Source organism: Pseudophryne corroboree, chromosome 6, assembly GCF_028390025.1.
Source record: "Pseudophryne corroboree isolate aPseCor3 chromosome 6, aPseCor3.hap2, whole genome shotgun sequence".
Classification (NCBI taxonomy): Eukaryota; Metazoa; Chordata; class Amphibia; order Anura; family Myobatrachidae; genus Pseudophryne; species Pseudophryne corroboree.
In genome coordinates, this window is record NC_086449.1 from 746,883,055 (window position 1) to 746,898,401 (window position 15,347).

At 47.9% G+C, this 15,347-nt stretch overlaps 1 protein-coding gene across 6 annotated transcripts in view; it reads right to left on the minus strand.

Annotated features, from left to right (window-relative positions):
• The window catches only part of RNF213 (ring finger protein 213), a 680,515-nt gene that overhangs the window by 3,868 nt on the left and 661,300 nt on the right, over positions 1–15,347 (minus strand). For all 6 annotated transcript variants that reach the window (XM_063928518.1, XM_063928521.1, XM_063928520.1 and 3 more), the window contains 2 exons: positions 6,302–6,379; positions 940–1,137 (listed from right to left, as the gene is read on the minus strand). In XM_063928518.1, coding sequence (XP_063784588.1) covers positions 940–1,137; positions 6,302–6,379 — 276 coding nt within the window. The remainder of the gene's footprint in view (positions 1–939; positions 1,138–6,301; positions 6,380–15,347) is intronic.

Below are 15,347 nucleotides of genomic sequence, written 5' to 3' on the forward strand. Positions count from 1 at the left end.
GCTGTGATGATTCTACATACCCGCTGAATAATGTTTTTTGACTAGTTAGCTACTATAACTCATTTTACCCCTGGATTAACCACGTTGATATTTTAAGTATTATAACCTTGATAGCTTTTTCATTCAGAAATTTATCCATTCCTTTTTTAAATCCTGGCACGGAATTCCACATCCTGATTGCCCTAACAGTGAAGAACCCTTTCCTCCGTTGCGTTCGGAACTTTCTCTCCTCCAGTCGCAGCGAGTGCCCACGTGTCCTAAACTGTGTTCTTTTACTAAATAATTCCTCTGATAACTCTCTGTGATGTCCCTTTACAAATTTGAAGATATTAATAATATCTCCTCTTAGACGCCTCTTTTCTAGTGTATACATATTCAGCCTAGTAAGTCTTTCCTTATAGTCCAGTCCTTCTAGGCCTTTAATCAATTTAGTAGCTCGCCTTTGAACACTTTCGAGCTCACTGATGTCTTTTTTATACAATGGTGCCCAAAACTGAACACAATATTCCATGTACGGACGTACCAATGCTTTATACAGCGGCAGGATTACATCCGAGTCCCTTGTCTCAATTCCCCTTTTTATGCACGCTAGCACCTTACTTGCCTTCTTTACTGCATTTTGACATTGTGTATGGTTATTAAGCCTATTGAATGAATACCCCCAAATCTTTTTCCAAATCTGTTTCCCCAAGGCGTTCCCCATTTAATATGTAGGATGCAAGTTTGTTTTTAGTCCCAAAATGCATAACCTTGCATTTGTCTGTATTGAACCTCATTTTCCCTTAGACGCTCAGAGTTCAAGTTTAGATAGATCGTTCTGCAAGGACTCCACATCCAATTCTGAATTAATTACCTTACACAGTTTAGTATCATCTGCAAAGTTTGACACTGTGCTTTCCAGACCTCTTTGTCTAGTGGATGTGGAAGGACAGCACTTACCTCTAGGACATGTGCGCTGCTCTGTTCCCCCATCTGCAGGACATCCTCAACATATTTTGTTAGGAGAAGTTCTGGATCTGCTCCAGATGTTGCCAGAAATCCCAGCGAGATGTCAACAATGTTTAAGGCCTCACAAACATCACTGAACGCATTCAGGTCTTTGCTTATAAAGTCTATTGCAGAGTTTGGTAGAGAATCCTTAGGAAACATACAAATGAAAACATTTTTATTATTGAAGTATTAATTTTGAGTTTTATTAGTTTTAAACAGACGAAAATGAACCTACTAGTGACATGTACTATGGTTACATTTATAAAATGCGGCACTGGAATGGCAGGAGAAAGATGCAGAAGGATAAACATAGACAGTACCTAAAGTAAGGCATATACAGGGTAACAGTGAGGACTAGGCGTAAGACAGGTGCATGGATAACCATCATGTATAGAATGGCCTCTTCCCGCTTTGCTACCCTGCTGCTGCCGCTGCGTCTGTCAAACTGGATGACAGGTAGCGGCGGAGCTGGCAGCGTGTAGCGCCGGTCTCTCCCTCCCATCCACCTACCCACACAGCCCCACCTAGTGTGCGGCCTCCCCTCAGACCACACACAGCTACGCTGCTGCCGAGCCGTTTTGGGGGCGTGGCCTAATCGCGGTAGGCGTTGCCATGCCCCCTAATGGAAAAAGTTGGGGAAATCTGCAGTGCCTGGTCCTTTACCGAGACCCCAGCCCTGGCTCAGCTCCTCAGCCAGGGTCAATTCGAGGGGGGGATTGTGGTCAGGGTGATCACCCCCGTTCCCCCCACCTGTACAGGAACAGGCAGAGCAGTAACAGCAGCCTCTCTGCAGCACAGCACACTGCGGTGCACCAGGGCCCCCGGCGGACCCCTCCATCAGCCCCAGGCCCAGGTAATTAGTACCCGCTCCCCCCCCCTCTGCGTCACTGGCGACATCCTACGGAGCCGCTGCTGCTGGAGTAACGGAGCCTGCGAGAAACCGGAGGCGGAGAAGGGAGGAGGAGGAGCAGCGCCCGAGAAGGGACCTTCTGCAGGTACTGGGGCCGCACTGTGGAGGGAATGAGGGCTGTACCTGGCATAGGGGGTTATTCAGAGATGATAGCAGATTGCTGCATATGCAGCCAGATCTGCATTCATCCCTGCACTTGCTGAGGGCCACCCAGCACAGGGCAAGGCCGCCCAGCATGTGTAAGGCTGCCTCCCGATGCATCCGCAATTAGATTGCGGACAGATCTGATCTAAGGTTGTGTTGGATGGCTGCGCTGTCAGGCGGTCAGCAGACATTTTTTTTTCCAGAACGTCTGTGTGTGACATCATGCAACCGCCCCAAAAATGGTCCCGGCCTGCCCCCGTTTTTCCGGCACCACCCTGCCTAAACCCCGCTACGTTGTCACCTGTCAATCACATTGTGGTCGCATCCACCGGAGAAGCGATCACAATGTGTATGGCCTCACGCCCACTGTGCATGAGCAGTTTGCTGCCACCGGCAAACTGTGCTGCAGGCCTATATTGCGGCGGGGTCTGAACGGGGGAGGCAATGTGTATAATGGGCTGTACCTGGCATAATGTGTATAATGGGCTCTACCTGGGTAACGTGTATAAGGGGCTCTACCTGGCATAACATGTATAGGGTGCTCTACTGTGGCGTAACGTAACGTGTATAAGAGGCTTTTACTCTGGCATAACTTGTATAAGCGGCTCTCCTGTGTGGCGTAACGTGTATAAGGGTGCTACTGTGCGGTGTAATGTGACTAACGGACACTACTGTACAGGGTAATGTGAATTGGTACTATTCTTTGGCCCTATATTTTTTTTGTGCGCCTTCGCCGCGCACTGTCCCTGTTTTCAGCATGGCGGGTGCCAAAGAAAACTTTCGCCCTGAGCTCCTCAAGGTCTAGAACTGGCCCTGTCATCGATTTTTAAACTCTTTTTCTTTTCAAATGTAAGATGCCACCAATTCAATACAGAGGAGGTGGCGCTGAAAAACATACCTTTGCTCAGGGCACCATGGCACCTAGTTACACCTCTGATAAGGGGCACTACTGTGGGCAGTGTGTATAAGGAATAGTACTGTGTGCCGTAACGTGTATAAGGGGCACTACTGTGTGACGTAATGTGAATGGGCACTATTTTGTGGTGTAATTTAAATCAGGGGCACTACGTTTGGGGTAATGCGAATAAGATTGTAATACTGTGTGGCATAATTTGAATTGTGGGTACCATTGTGGTCACACCCCTTCCTTGTGTGAGCACACCCCTTTTTGGAGTGCGCGCTGTCCCTTTTTTATGGATGGGAGGGCGCAAATTTATAATTTGCAGGGGGACGCCAAACACTCTAGCATCGGCCCTGCCTGTGGGCGGCTTCTCCTTTAAAAACAGCCTGCCACCGCAGGGTGCTGTGTCCTAGCCGCCGCCAGCTGTCTCTCCTTCACAGTTGCATTACTGGGAGGAGGCGTGGCTATGGTCCCGGGATGTCCGAGCCTGGCCACACCTCCTCCCAGTAATGCGTCTGTGAAGGAGAGACAGACGGCAGCGGCTAGGACACAACAAATATAGGAGGACACAGCACCCTGCGGTAGCAGACTGTTTTTAAAGGAGATCCCACCCGCATGGAACTGCAGGTAAGTGCTCATCCGCACTATGGGGGCGCCAAAATATTTTTTTTTCTACCCCCCCCCCCCCTTCATCCCACCTAAAAACATTCCAGCGCCCCTGGGTACAAAGGTCAGGTCTTTAGAAGAATAGTGAAGCACCATATATGCATCATGGCAGCCTTCTTATATACAAATAATCCCCATAGGTGTTATTTAGCACAGCAATACACAAAGTGGGGCTAGATAGAAAAATACTGCAAACATAGCAATTTGTCCTACAAATATTGCTCCCAAACCTATATTTGTATGTGTGAGATTCCAGTGCATTTACATCTTCATTAAAACACATGAAATACTGTGTAGTAATAAAGGTGCATGCTCAGTCCCTGATAATTACAGGGAGTTTGAAGAGTCGCTCCGCAGTGACTGTGTGCTAGGCAATCCTCTTCCCAGTGACTGTGTGCTAGATAGCCTCCCCGCTGTACAAGACTCCTTGCAGTGACTGTGTGCTAGGTAGACTCCCCGCTGTGATTGTGTGCTAGGCAAGCCTCCCCGCAGTGGCTGTGTGCTAGGTAGCCTTCCCGCAGTGGCTGTGTGCTAGGTAGCCTCCCCGCTGTGATTGTGTGCTAGGCAAGCCTCCCTGCAGTGGCTGTGTGCTAGGTAGCCTCCCCGCAGTGGCTGTGTGCTAGGTAGCCTCCCCGCAGTGGCTGTGTGCTAGGTAGCCTCCCCGCAGTGGCTGTGTGCTAGGTAGCCTCCCCGCTGTGATTGTGTGCTAGGTAGCCTCCCCGCTGTGATTGTGTGCTAGGCAAGCCTCCCTGCAGTGGCTGTGTGCTAGGTAGCCTCCCCGCAGTGGCTGTGTGCTAGGTAGCCTCCCCGCTGTGATTGTGTGCTAGGTAGCCTCCCTGCAGTGGCTGTGTGCTAGGTAGCCTCCCCGCAGTGGCTGTGTGCTAAGTAGCCTCCCCGCAGTGGCTGTGTGCTAGGTAGCCTCCCCGCAGTGATTGTGTGCTAGGCAAGCCTCCCCGCAGTGGCTGTGTGCTAGGTAGCCTCCCCGCAGTGGCTGTGTGCTAGGTAGCCTTCCCGCAGTGACTGTGTGCTAGGTAGCCTCCCTGCTGTGATTGTGTGCTAGGCAAGCCTCCCTGCAGTGGCTGTGTGCTAGGTAGCCTCCCCGCAGTGGCTGTGTGCTAGGTAGCCTCCCCGCAGTGGCTGTGTGCTAGGGAGCCTCCCAGCAGGGAATGTGTTTTAAAGCTGCCCATATACCTTCATTTTCTGTCTAACCAACCAGTTCACTGTTTGAAACAAAAATCCGATAATGGATGAAATCAAATGAAAATCAACCATTAGCTTCAAAACGCAAGAAAACGGACGTTCAGACTAATTGGTTAAATCAAACGGATTTAACTAATTTGTCTGAATGGCCGTTTTTGTCCATTTTCCAGTGGTTTGGAGGAAATGAGTGATTGTCATTTGCTCCCATTCATTACCAACACAACTGTTTCTAAACACTTTATTTACAGAATATAAAAGATAATTTTGTACTTTCTTGACTACATTAAGTTTTTACCCTTCTGGCCTTCCCCAGTTGCAGAGAAGATCTGTAGCCAGAGAGCATTCACTGCGGAGGAACTTCCTGAACTCCCTTTTTAAGTTTTTTCCAGGGACAAAGAAAACATGTTGCAGCGCAAGATCCCGCAAAACAGCCAGTTGGGCTGCAGTGGTAAGCTGCCATACACGGCACATAAGCAGCAATCACATTACGGGACAAGTGCTCTCAGGATCGTTTGCACATAACGTGGGACACCATACATAGTGCCACTGCTTGTATATACAAGAGACTGCACCTTAAAACTGAAAAGCCTACGAGTGTGCAAAAGTTTTCATACCATTTTAAGAAACATATATATTATGGAACAATGAGCTGTGTGCATACAACATATGAGTAGTAACCACAATTTGGGACAGCAATTTTAAACACAGTTGTTTCTACGTGCAAAAGTTTTCATACCATTTTAAGAAACATATATATCATGGAACAATAAGCTGTGTGCATACAGCATATGAGTGGTAACCACAATTTGGGACAGCATCTTTAAACACAGTTGTTTCTACAATATCTATATGGATAACATTTAAAGTTAAATTGCACTTTTTTATGAAGGATGTATACTTAAGATTGGATACTATCTAGAGTGTTCATAAGTATTCATACTACATGTGGTAATATATATCAGGTGTTTTCCATTGTTATAGCAATTAGGAAAAGTATTTGATGACTTGTACACATGAATTCTATATATTAGAAGCAGAACGTTACCCAATCTTTTTATATATATATTTTTTTTATTGAATAAATAATTCAGATGGTTATATATTATACAGGAGTTTTCATTCATATATGCACCATTTAGTATTTTAGCGCAAAACAGTAATTTTTTGGTTCTTTGGTTTGCTTTAATTTCTGAGGTGGAGATCTGTGGCTCTTCATCATCACTAATTAAAATAGCTGTGTGCACACAGACACAGCTGGACTGTTTTTATGCAGCTCATAGTATAAAAACTAATTGAATTTATACAATTTAAAAAAATACAGCGCCTGAATTGTGATTTTTGGAGTCCATATTTTTATTTTCCCAGACTTATCACCATGTTTTCTTTGTCCCTGGAAAACCATAAATTAGGGGCTGACTATAACTGCAGATAAGAGATGAAGAATTTCTGTATACGACAAAACAATGTATGAAAGAGAAAATGGATGATACCTGGATAAGCCTCTTCTTCACATCCGTAAATAGGTTCTCGTAGTTTCGGTCATAGGAAAACGTGAGAGTTGGCAGTCCCTAGAATACAAGTACATCAGACATATGTTTGTGTTGCTATTTTAGCTCATTCCTTCAAAAAGTAACAAATATACGGTATGATAAATGCAGCTTCAGAGCAAAGTAAAAATAGGATTTTAATACCTACCGGTAAATCCTTTTCTCTTAGTCCGTAGAGGATGCTGGGGTTCACCATTAGAACCATGGGGTATAGACGGGATCCGCAGGAGACAACTTTAAGACGTTGAAAGGGTGTGAACTGGCTCTTTCCTCTATGCCCCTCCTCCAGACTCCAGTTATAGGAACTGTGCCCAGGGAGACGGACATTTCGAGGAAAGGATTTATTGTTAAACTAAGGTGAGATTCATACCAGCTCACACGTCAACCATGCCGTACTACATGGCATTCCACAGAACACAGGCCAACGGCATGAACAATTGCAGCAACAGGCTGACAAACGTAACACAACATATGTGTAACCATAACTATTAACTGCAGATACAGTATGCACTGGGACAGGCGCCCAGCATCCTCTACGGACTAAGAGAAAAGGATTTACCGGTAGGTATTAAAATCCTATTTTCTCATACGTCCTAGAGGATGCTGGGGTCACCATTAGAACCATGGGGTTATACCAAAGCTCTAGAACGGGCGGGACAGTGCGGACGACTCTGCAGCACCGATTGACCGAACTTGAGGTCTTCATCGGCCAAGGTGTCAAACTTGTAGAACTTTGCAAAAGTGTTTGACCCTGACCAAGTAGCTGCTCGGCAAAGTTGCAATGCCGAGACCCCCCGGGCAGCCGCCCAGGATGAGCTCACCTTCCTAGTGGAACGGGCCTTTACTGATTCCGGTAATGGTAATCCAACCGTGGAATGGGCCTGCTGAATTGTGTTACAGATCCAGCGCGCAATGGTCTGCTTGGAAGCAGGACACCCAACCTTGTTGGGCACATACAGGACAAACAGAGCCTCTGTTTTCCTAATCTGAGCCGTTCTGGCGACATAAATCTTCAAAGCTCTGACCACATCCAGAGATTTTGACTCAACGAAGGCATCAGTAGCCACAGGTACCACGATAGGTTGGTTTATGTGGAAAGAGGAAACCAATTCAGCTCTATCTTCATGGAAGATCAAATAAGGGCTCTTGTGAGACAAGGCCGCTAACTCAGACACCTGCCTTGCAGATGCCAAGGCCAACAGGATGACCACTTTCCAAGTGAGTAAATTTCAAATCCACCTTCCGCAAAGGTTCAAACCAATGTGATTGAAGGAACTGCAACACCACATTAAGGTCCCATGGTGCCACTGGAGGCACAAATGGAGGTTGGATGTGCAATACGTCTTTCACAAAAGTCTGAACTTCTGGAAGGGAGGCCAATTGTTTCTAAAAGAAAATCGATAAGGAAGAAATCTGAACCTTAATTGAGCCCAATTTTAGGCCCGCCATCCACACCTGCTTGTAGAAAATGGAGAAACCGTCCTAGCGGAAACTCCTCCGTAGGAGCCTTCTTGGATTCACACCAAGAAACATATTTTCTCCAAATACGGTGGTAATGTATAGACGTTACCCCTTTCCTGGCCTGAATAAGCGTGGGAATGACTTCTCTGGGAATACCCTTACAGGCTAGGATTTTGCGTTCAACTGCCACGCCGTCAAAAGTAGCCGCGGCAAGTCCTGATACACGCACGGCCCCTGTTGTAACAGGTCCTCGCGCAGAGGAAGAGGCCAGGGATCTCCGATGAGTAAGTCTTGAAGATCTGGATAACAAGCCCTCCTTGGCCAGTCTGGAACAATGAGGATCGCCCGGATCCTTGTTCTTCTTATGATCTTTAGAACTTTTGGAATGAGAGGAAGTGGAGGGAACACAAACACCGACTGAAACACCCACGGTGTCACCAGAGCATCCACTGCAATTGCTTGAGGGTCCCTAGACCTGGAACAATATCTCTGAAGATTCTTGTTGAGACGAGAAGCCATCATGTCTACTTGAGGAACTCCCCAACGACATGTCACCTCTGCGAAGACTTCTTGGTGGAGGCCCCACTCTCCTGGATGGAGATCGTGTCTGCTGAGGAAGTCTGCTTCCCAGTTGTCCACTCCTGGAATGAAGATAGCTGACAGAGCGCTTGTATACTTTTCCGCCCAGCGGAAAATCCTTGTGGCTTCTGCCATTGCCGCTCTGCTTTTTGTTCCTCCCTGACGGTTTATGTATGCAAACTGCTGTTACATTGTCCGACTGGATCAGTACAGGTAGATCTCGAAGAAGATGTTCCGCTTGTAGGAGGCCGTTGTAAATGGCCCTTAGCTCCAGAACATTTATGTGGAGACAAGTTTCCTGACTTGACCATCTTCCTTGGAAGTTTTCTCCCATTGTGACTGCCCCCCAGCCTCGGAGGCTTGCATCCGTGGTCAGTAGGATCCAGTCCTGTATCCCGAACCTGCGCCCCTCTAGGAGGTGAGAGCTGTGCAGCCACCACAGGAGTGATATCCTGGTCTTGGAAGACAGGATTATCCTCTGGTGCATGTGTAGATGGGACCCGGACCACTTATCCAACAGGTCCCACTGGAACACTCTGGCATGGAACCTGCCAAACTGAATGGCCTCGTAGGCCGCAACCATCTTCCCCAGCAACCGAATGCATTGATGGATTGACACTCTTGCTGGTTTCAGAATTTGTTTGACCAGGCTCTGAAGTTCCAGAGCCTTTTCCACAGGAAGAAAGACTCTGTAGTTCTGTGTCCAATATCATTCCCAAAAACAACAACCGCGTCGTCGGAATCAACTGTGATTTTGGCAAGTTTAGGAGCCAACCGTGTTGTTGAAGAATTGTCATGGAGAGTGCAACGTTTCGGACCAACTGGTCCCTGGATCTCGCCTTTATAAGGAGATCGTCCAAGTATGTGATAATTGTGACTCCTTGCTTGCGAAGGAGAACCATCATCTCCGCCATCACTTTGGTGAAAATCCTCGGAGCCGTGGATAGACCAAACGGCAATGTTTGAAATTGGTAATGACAATCCTGAATTGCAAATCTCAGGTAAGCCTGATGCGGAGGATAAATGGGAACATGTAAGTAGGCATCTTTTATGTCCACCGACACCATAAAATCCCCTCCTCCAGACTGGAGATCACTGCTCGGAGAGACTCCATCTTGAATTTGATTCAGGGATTTCAGGTTTAGGATTGGTCTGACCAAGCCGGAACCACAAACAGGCTCGAATAAAAACCTTCTCCCTGTTGTGACTGGGGAACCTTAACTATAACTTGATTTCAACACAATTTTTGTATTGCGTCGCAAATTACCTCCCTGTCCGGAAGAAAAGCTGGTAAGGCCGATTTGAAAAAACGTCGAGGGGGGACGTCTTGAAACTCCAGCTTGTATCCTTGGGATACTATTTGTAAAATCCAAGGGTCTAGATTCGAACGAACCCAAAACTGACTGAAGACTTTGAGACGGGCCCCCACCGGTGCGGTCTCCCGCATAGGAGCCCCAACGTCATGCGGTGGAATTGGCAGAAGCCTGGGAGGACTTCTGCTCCTGGGAGCCTGACAAGGCTGGAGATCGTTTATCTCTTCCCCTTCCTCTAGTAGCAAGGAAGGAAGAACCTCGGCCCTTTCTGAATTTATTGGGACGAAAGGACTGCATCTGATAATGGTGAGTTTTCTTTTGTTGTGGAGGAACATAAGGTAAAAAGGACGACTTTCCCGCGGTAGCCGTAGATACCAAATCATCAAGGCCGTCTCCAAATAAGGCCTTACCTTTATAAGGTAGAGATTCCATACTTTTCTTGGAGTCAGCATCCGCATTCCATTGGTGAATCCACAACGCACGTCTAGCTGAGACAGCCATGGCATTGGCTTTTGATCCCAAAAGACCAATATCTCTCTCAACTTCCTTAAGGTATGCTGCAGCGTCCTTGATATAACCCAGCGTCAATAGGATGCTATCCCTATCTAGGGTATCAGATGACAAGTTAACTGCCCACTTTTCGATAGCACTACTTACCCACGTAGGCGCAATGACAGGTCGGAGTAGTGTACCCGTGGTCACATAAATGGACTTCAACGTAGTCTCTTATTTACGATTCGCAGGATCCTTAAGGGCCGCCGTGTCAGGTGATGGGAGAGCTACCTTTTTAGACAAATGAGACAAGGCCTTGTCCACAGTGGGGGGTGACTCCCACTTTTCCCTATCCGTCGAGGGAAACGAATAAGCTTCCATAATTCTTTTGGGAATCTGACATTTTCTGTCAGGACCTTCCCAAACATTTTCAGTTCATGAGAGGGAGGAAACGTTATCTCAGGTTTCCTTTCTTTATACATACAGACCCTTTTATCAGGGATAGCTGGGTCCTCAGTGATATGTAAAACATCTTTAACTGCCACAATCATGTACTGAATGCTTTTTGCCAATTTTGGGTCTAACCTGGAATCGCTATTGTCGACACTGGAATCAGTGTCAGTGTCGGTGTCGGTGTCAGTGTCTGCCAATTGGGTCAACGTACGTTTTTGTGACCCTGAGGGGACCTGACTTTGGAATAACATATCCTCCACAGATTTCTTCCAAGCCTGGGTCTGCGACTCAGACTTATCTAGCCTCTTACTAATAAGAGCCACATTAGCATTCAAGGCGTTCAACACATTTACCCAATCAGGCGTCGGCGGTGCTGACAGGGTCACCCCCGCAGCCGTCTGTGTCCCCAATACAGCCTCCTCCTGGGAAGAGCCTTCAGCTTTAGACATGTCAACACTCGTGCACCAAACACCCACAGACACACCGGGCATATAGGGGACAGGCCCACAGTAAAGTCCGTCAGAGAGTCACAGAGGGGATTTGCCAGCTCACAACCCTGTGCTGAAAACACGGGTCTGAAATTGCCAAGACAATGTCAGACCTATGGCGCTTTTATCATTCATATATATATATATATATATATATATATATATATACACATATATTTCTCTAACGTCCTAGAGGATGCTGGGGACTCCGTAAGGACCATGGGGATAGACGGGCTCCGCAGGAGACATGGGCACTTTAAGAAAAACTTTAGTTCTGGGTGTGCACTGGCTCCTCCCTCTATGCCCCTCCTCCAGACCTCAGTTTGATACTGTGCCCAGTGGAGACTGGGTGCTTTTCAGGAGCTCTCCTGAGCTTTCTGACAGAAAGTATTTTGTTAGGTTTTTTATTTTCAGGGAGCACTGCTGGGAACAGACTCCATGCATCGAGGGACTGAGGGGAGAGAAGCAGCCCTACTCTCTGAGTTGCAAGGTCCTGCTTCTTAGGCTACTGGACACCATTAGCTCCAGAGGGATTGGTACGCAGGATCTCACCCTCGCCGTCCGTCCCAGAGCCGCGCCGCCGTCCCCCTCGCAGAGCCGGAAGATAGAAGCCGGGTGAGTATGAGAAGAAAAGAAGACTTCAGAGGCGGCAGAAGACTTCATGATCTTCACTGAGGTAATGCACAGCACTGCAGCTGTGCGCCATTGCTCCCATACACCTCACATACTCCGGTCACTGTAAGGGTGCAGGGCGCAGGGGGGGCGGCCTGGGCAGCAATATAAACCTCTTTTTGGCAAAAATATAACCTATATACAGCTAAGCACTGTATATATGTATGAACCCCCGCCAATTTTACAGTTTAAGCAGGACAGAAGCCTGCCGCCAAGGGGGCGGGGCTTCTCCCTCAGCACTCACCAGCTCCATTTTTTCTCCACAGCACCGCTGAGAGGAAGCTCCCCGGACTCTCCCCTGCTTATACCACGGTAGACAAGAGGGTTGAAAAGAGAGGGGGGGCACATAATTCGGCGCAAATTACATACAGCAGCGCTACTGGGCAAACATTAAGTTACTGTGTTATTCCTGGGTTATATAGCGCTGGGGTGTGTGCTGGCATACTCTCTCTCTGTCTCTCCAAAGGGCCTTGTGGGGGAACTGTCTTCAGAAAGAGCATTCCCTGTGTGTGTGGTGTGTCGGTACGTGTGCGTCGACATGTCTGGGGAAGAAGGCTATATTAGAGAGGAGCGGGAGCAAATGAATGTGGTGTCTCCGCCGACAGCGCCGACACCTGATTGGATAGATATGTGGAATGTTTTAAATGCTAGTGTAAACTCATTGCACAAAAGATTAGACAAGGCTGAAGCTTTGGGACAGTCAGGGTCTCAACCCATGTCTGATCCTATGTCGCAGGGACCGTCAGGGTCTCATAAGCGCCCACTATCCCAGATTGTTGACACAGATACCGACACGGATTCTGACTCCAGTGTCGATTACGATGATGCAAAGTTACAGCCAAAATTGTCAAAATCCATTCGATATATGATTATGGCAATAAAAGATGTTTTGCACATCACAGAGGAACCCCCTGTCCCTGACAAGAGGGTACATATGTACAAGGGAAAGAAGCCTGAGGTAACCTTTCCCCTCACACGAGCTGAACGAGTTATGTGAAAAAGCTTGGGAATCTCCAGATAAAAGACTGCAGATTTCCAAAAGGATTCTTATGGCGTATCCTTTCCCATCAACGGATAGGTTACGATGGGAATCCTCAACTAGGGTGTACAAAGCATTAACACGCTTATCCAAGAAGGTAGCCCTCCCGTCCCAAGATACGGCTACCCTCAAAGATTCTGCTGACCGCAAACAGGAGATTACCCTGAAGTCCATTTATACACATTCAGGTACCTTACTCAGACCGGCAATTGCGTCGGCCTGGGTGTGTAGTGCTGTAGCGGCATGGACGGATACCTTATCTGAGGGGATGGATACCCTAGATAAGGATACTATTTTATTGACCCTGGGGCATATAAGAGATGCTGTCCTATATATGAGAGATGCTCAAAGAGACATTAGTCTACTGGGTTCTAGAATAAACGCTATGTCGATTTCTGCCAGAAGAGTCCTATGGACACGGCAATGGACAGGTGATGCCGACTCAAAAAAGGCATATGGAGGTTTTACCTTACAGGGGTGAGGAATTGTTTGGGGAAGGTCTCTCGGACCTAGTCTCCACAGCTACAGCTGGAAAATCAATTTTTTTACCTTATGTTCCCTCACAGCATAAGAAAGCTCCGCATTATCAAATGCAGTCCTTTCGGTCACAAAGAAACAAGAAAGTGCGAGGTGCGTCCTTTCTTGCCAGAGGTAGGGGCAGAGGAAAAAAGCTGCACAACACAGCTAGTTCCCAGGAACAGAAATCCTCCCCGGCCTCTACAAAATCTACCGCATGACGCTGGGGCTCCACTGGCGGAGTCCGGCCCAGTGGGGGCACGTCTTCGGAGTTTCAGCCACATCTGGGTTCACTCCCAGGTGGATCCCTGGGCAATAGAAATTGTTTCTCAGGGTTACAAGCTGGAATTCGAAGAAGTGCCTCCTCGCCGATTTTTCAAATCGGCTCTACCAACTTCTCCCCAGGAAAGGGAGATAGTGTTATATGCAATACAAAAATTGTATCTTCAACAGGTGGTGGTCAAGGTTCCCCTCCTCCAACAAGGAAAGGGATATTACTCGACCATGTTTGTAATCCCGAAACCGGACGGTTCGGTCAGACCCATATTAAATTTGAAATCCCTGAACCTATACTTGAAAAGGTTCAAATTCAAGATGGAATCGCTAAGAGCGATCATCGCAAGCCTGGAAGGGGGGGATTTTATGGTGTCCCTGGACATAAAGAATGCATACCTTCATGTGCCCATTTATCCACCTCATCAGGCGTACCTCAGATTTTGCGGTACAGGACTGTCATTACCAATTTCAGACGTGGCCGTTTGGTCTCTCCACGGCCCTGAGAATTTTCACCAAGGTAATGGCGGAAATGATGGTGCTCCTGCGCAAGCAAGGTGTCACAATTATCCCGTACTTGGACGATCTCCTCATAAAAGCGAGATCAAGAGAGCAGTTGCTGAACAGCGTATCACTTTCACTAAAAGTGTTACAGCAACACGGCTGGATTCTCAATATCCCGAAGTCGCAGTTGGTTCCTACGACTCGTCTGTCTTTCTTGGGCATGATTCTGGACACGGACCAGAAGAGGGTTTATCTCCCGATAGAAAAGGCCCAGGAACTCATGACTCGTCAGGAACCTACTGAAACCAAAACAGGTGTCAGTGCATCACTGCACTCGAGTCCTGGGAAAGATGGTGGCATCATACGAGGCCATTCCCTTCGGCAGGTTCCATGCGAGGACTTTCCAATGGGACCTACTGGACAAGTGGTCCGGGTCACATTTACAGATGCATCGGTTGATCACCCTGTCCCCCAGGGCCAGGGTATCACTCCTGTGGTGGCTGCAGAGTGCTCACCTTCTCGAGGGACGCAGATTCGGCATTCAGGGCTGGATCCTGGTGACCACAGACGCAAGCCTCCGAGGTTGGGGAGCAGTCACACAGGGAAGAAATTTCCAAGGTCTTTGGTCAAGTCAAGAGACTTGTCTTCACATCAACATCCTGGAACTAAGGGCCATATACAATGCCCTACGTCAAGCGGAGACCTTAATTCGCGACCAACCGGTTCTGATCCAGTCAAACAACGTCACCGCAGTGGCTCATGTAAACCGCCAAGGCGGCACAAGGAGCAGAGTGGCGATGGCAGAAGCCACCAGAATTCTTCGCTGGGTGGAGAATCACGTAAGCGCACTGTCAGCAGTGTTCATTCCGGGAGTGGACAACTGGGAAGCAGACTTCCTCAGCAGACACGACCTACATCCGGGAGAGTGGGGACTTCATCAGGAAGTCTTCGCACAGATTACAAGTCGGTGGGAACTGCCACAGATAGACATGATGGCGTCCCGCCTCAACAAAAAGCTACAGAGGTATTGCGCAAGGTCAAGAGACCCTCAGGCAGTAGCTGTAGACGCCCTAGTGACACCGTGGGTGTTCCGGTCGGTCTATGTATTTCCTCCTCTTCCTCTCATACCCAAGGTGTTGAGGATAATAAGACAAAGAGGAGTGAGAACAATCCTCATTGTTCCAGATTGGCCACGGAGG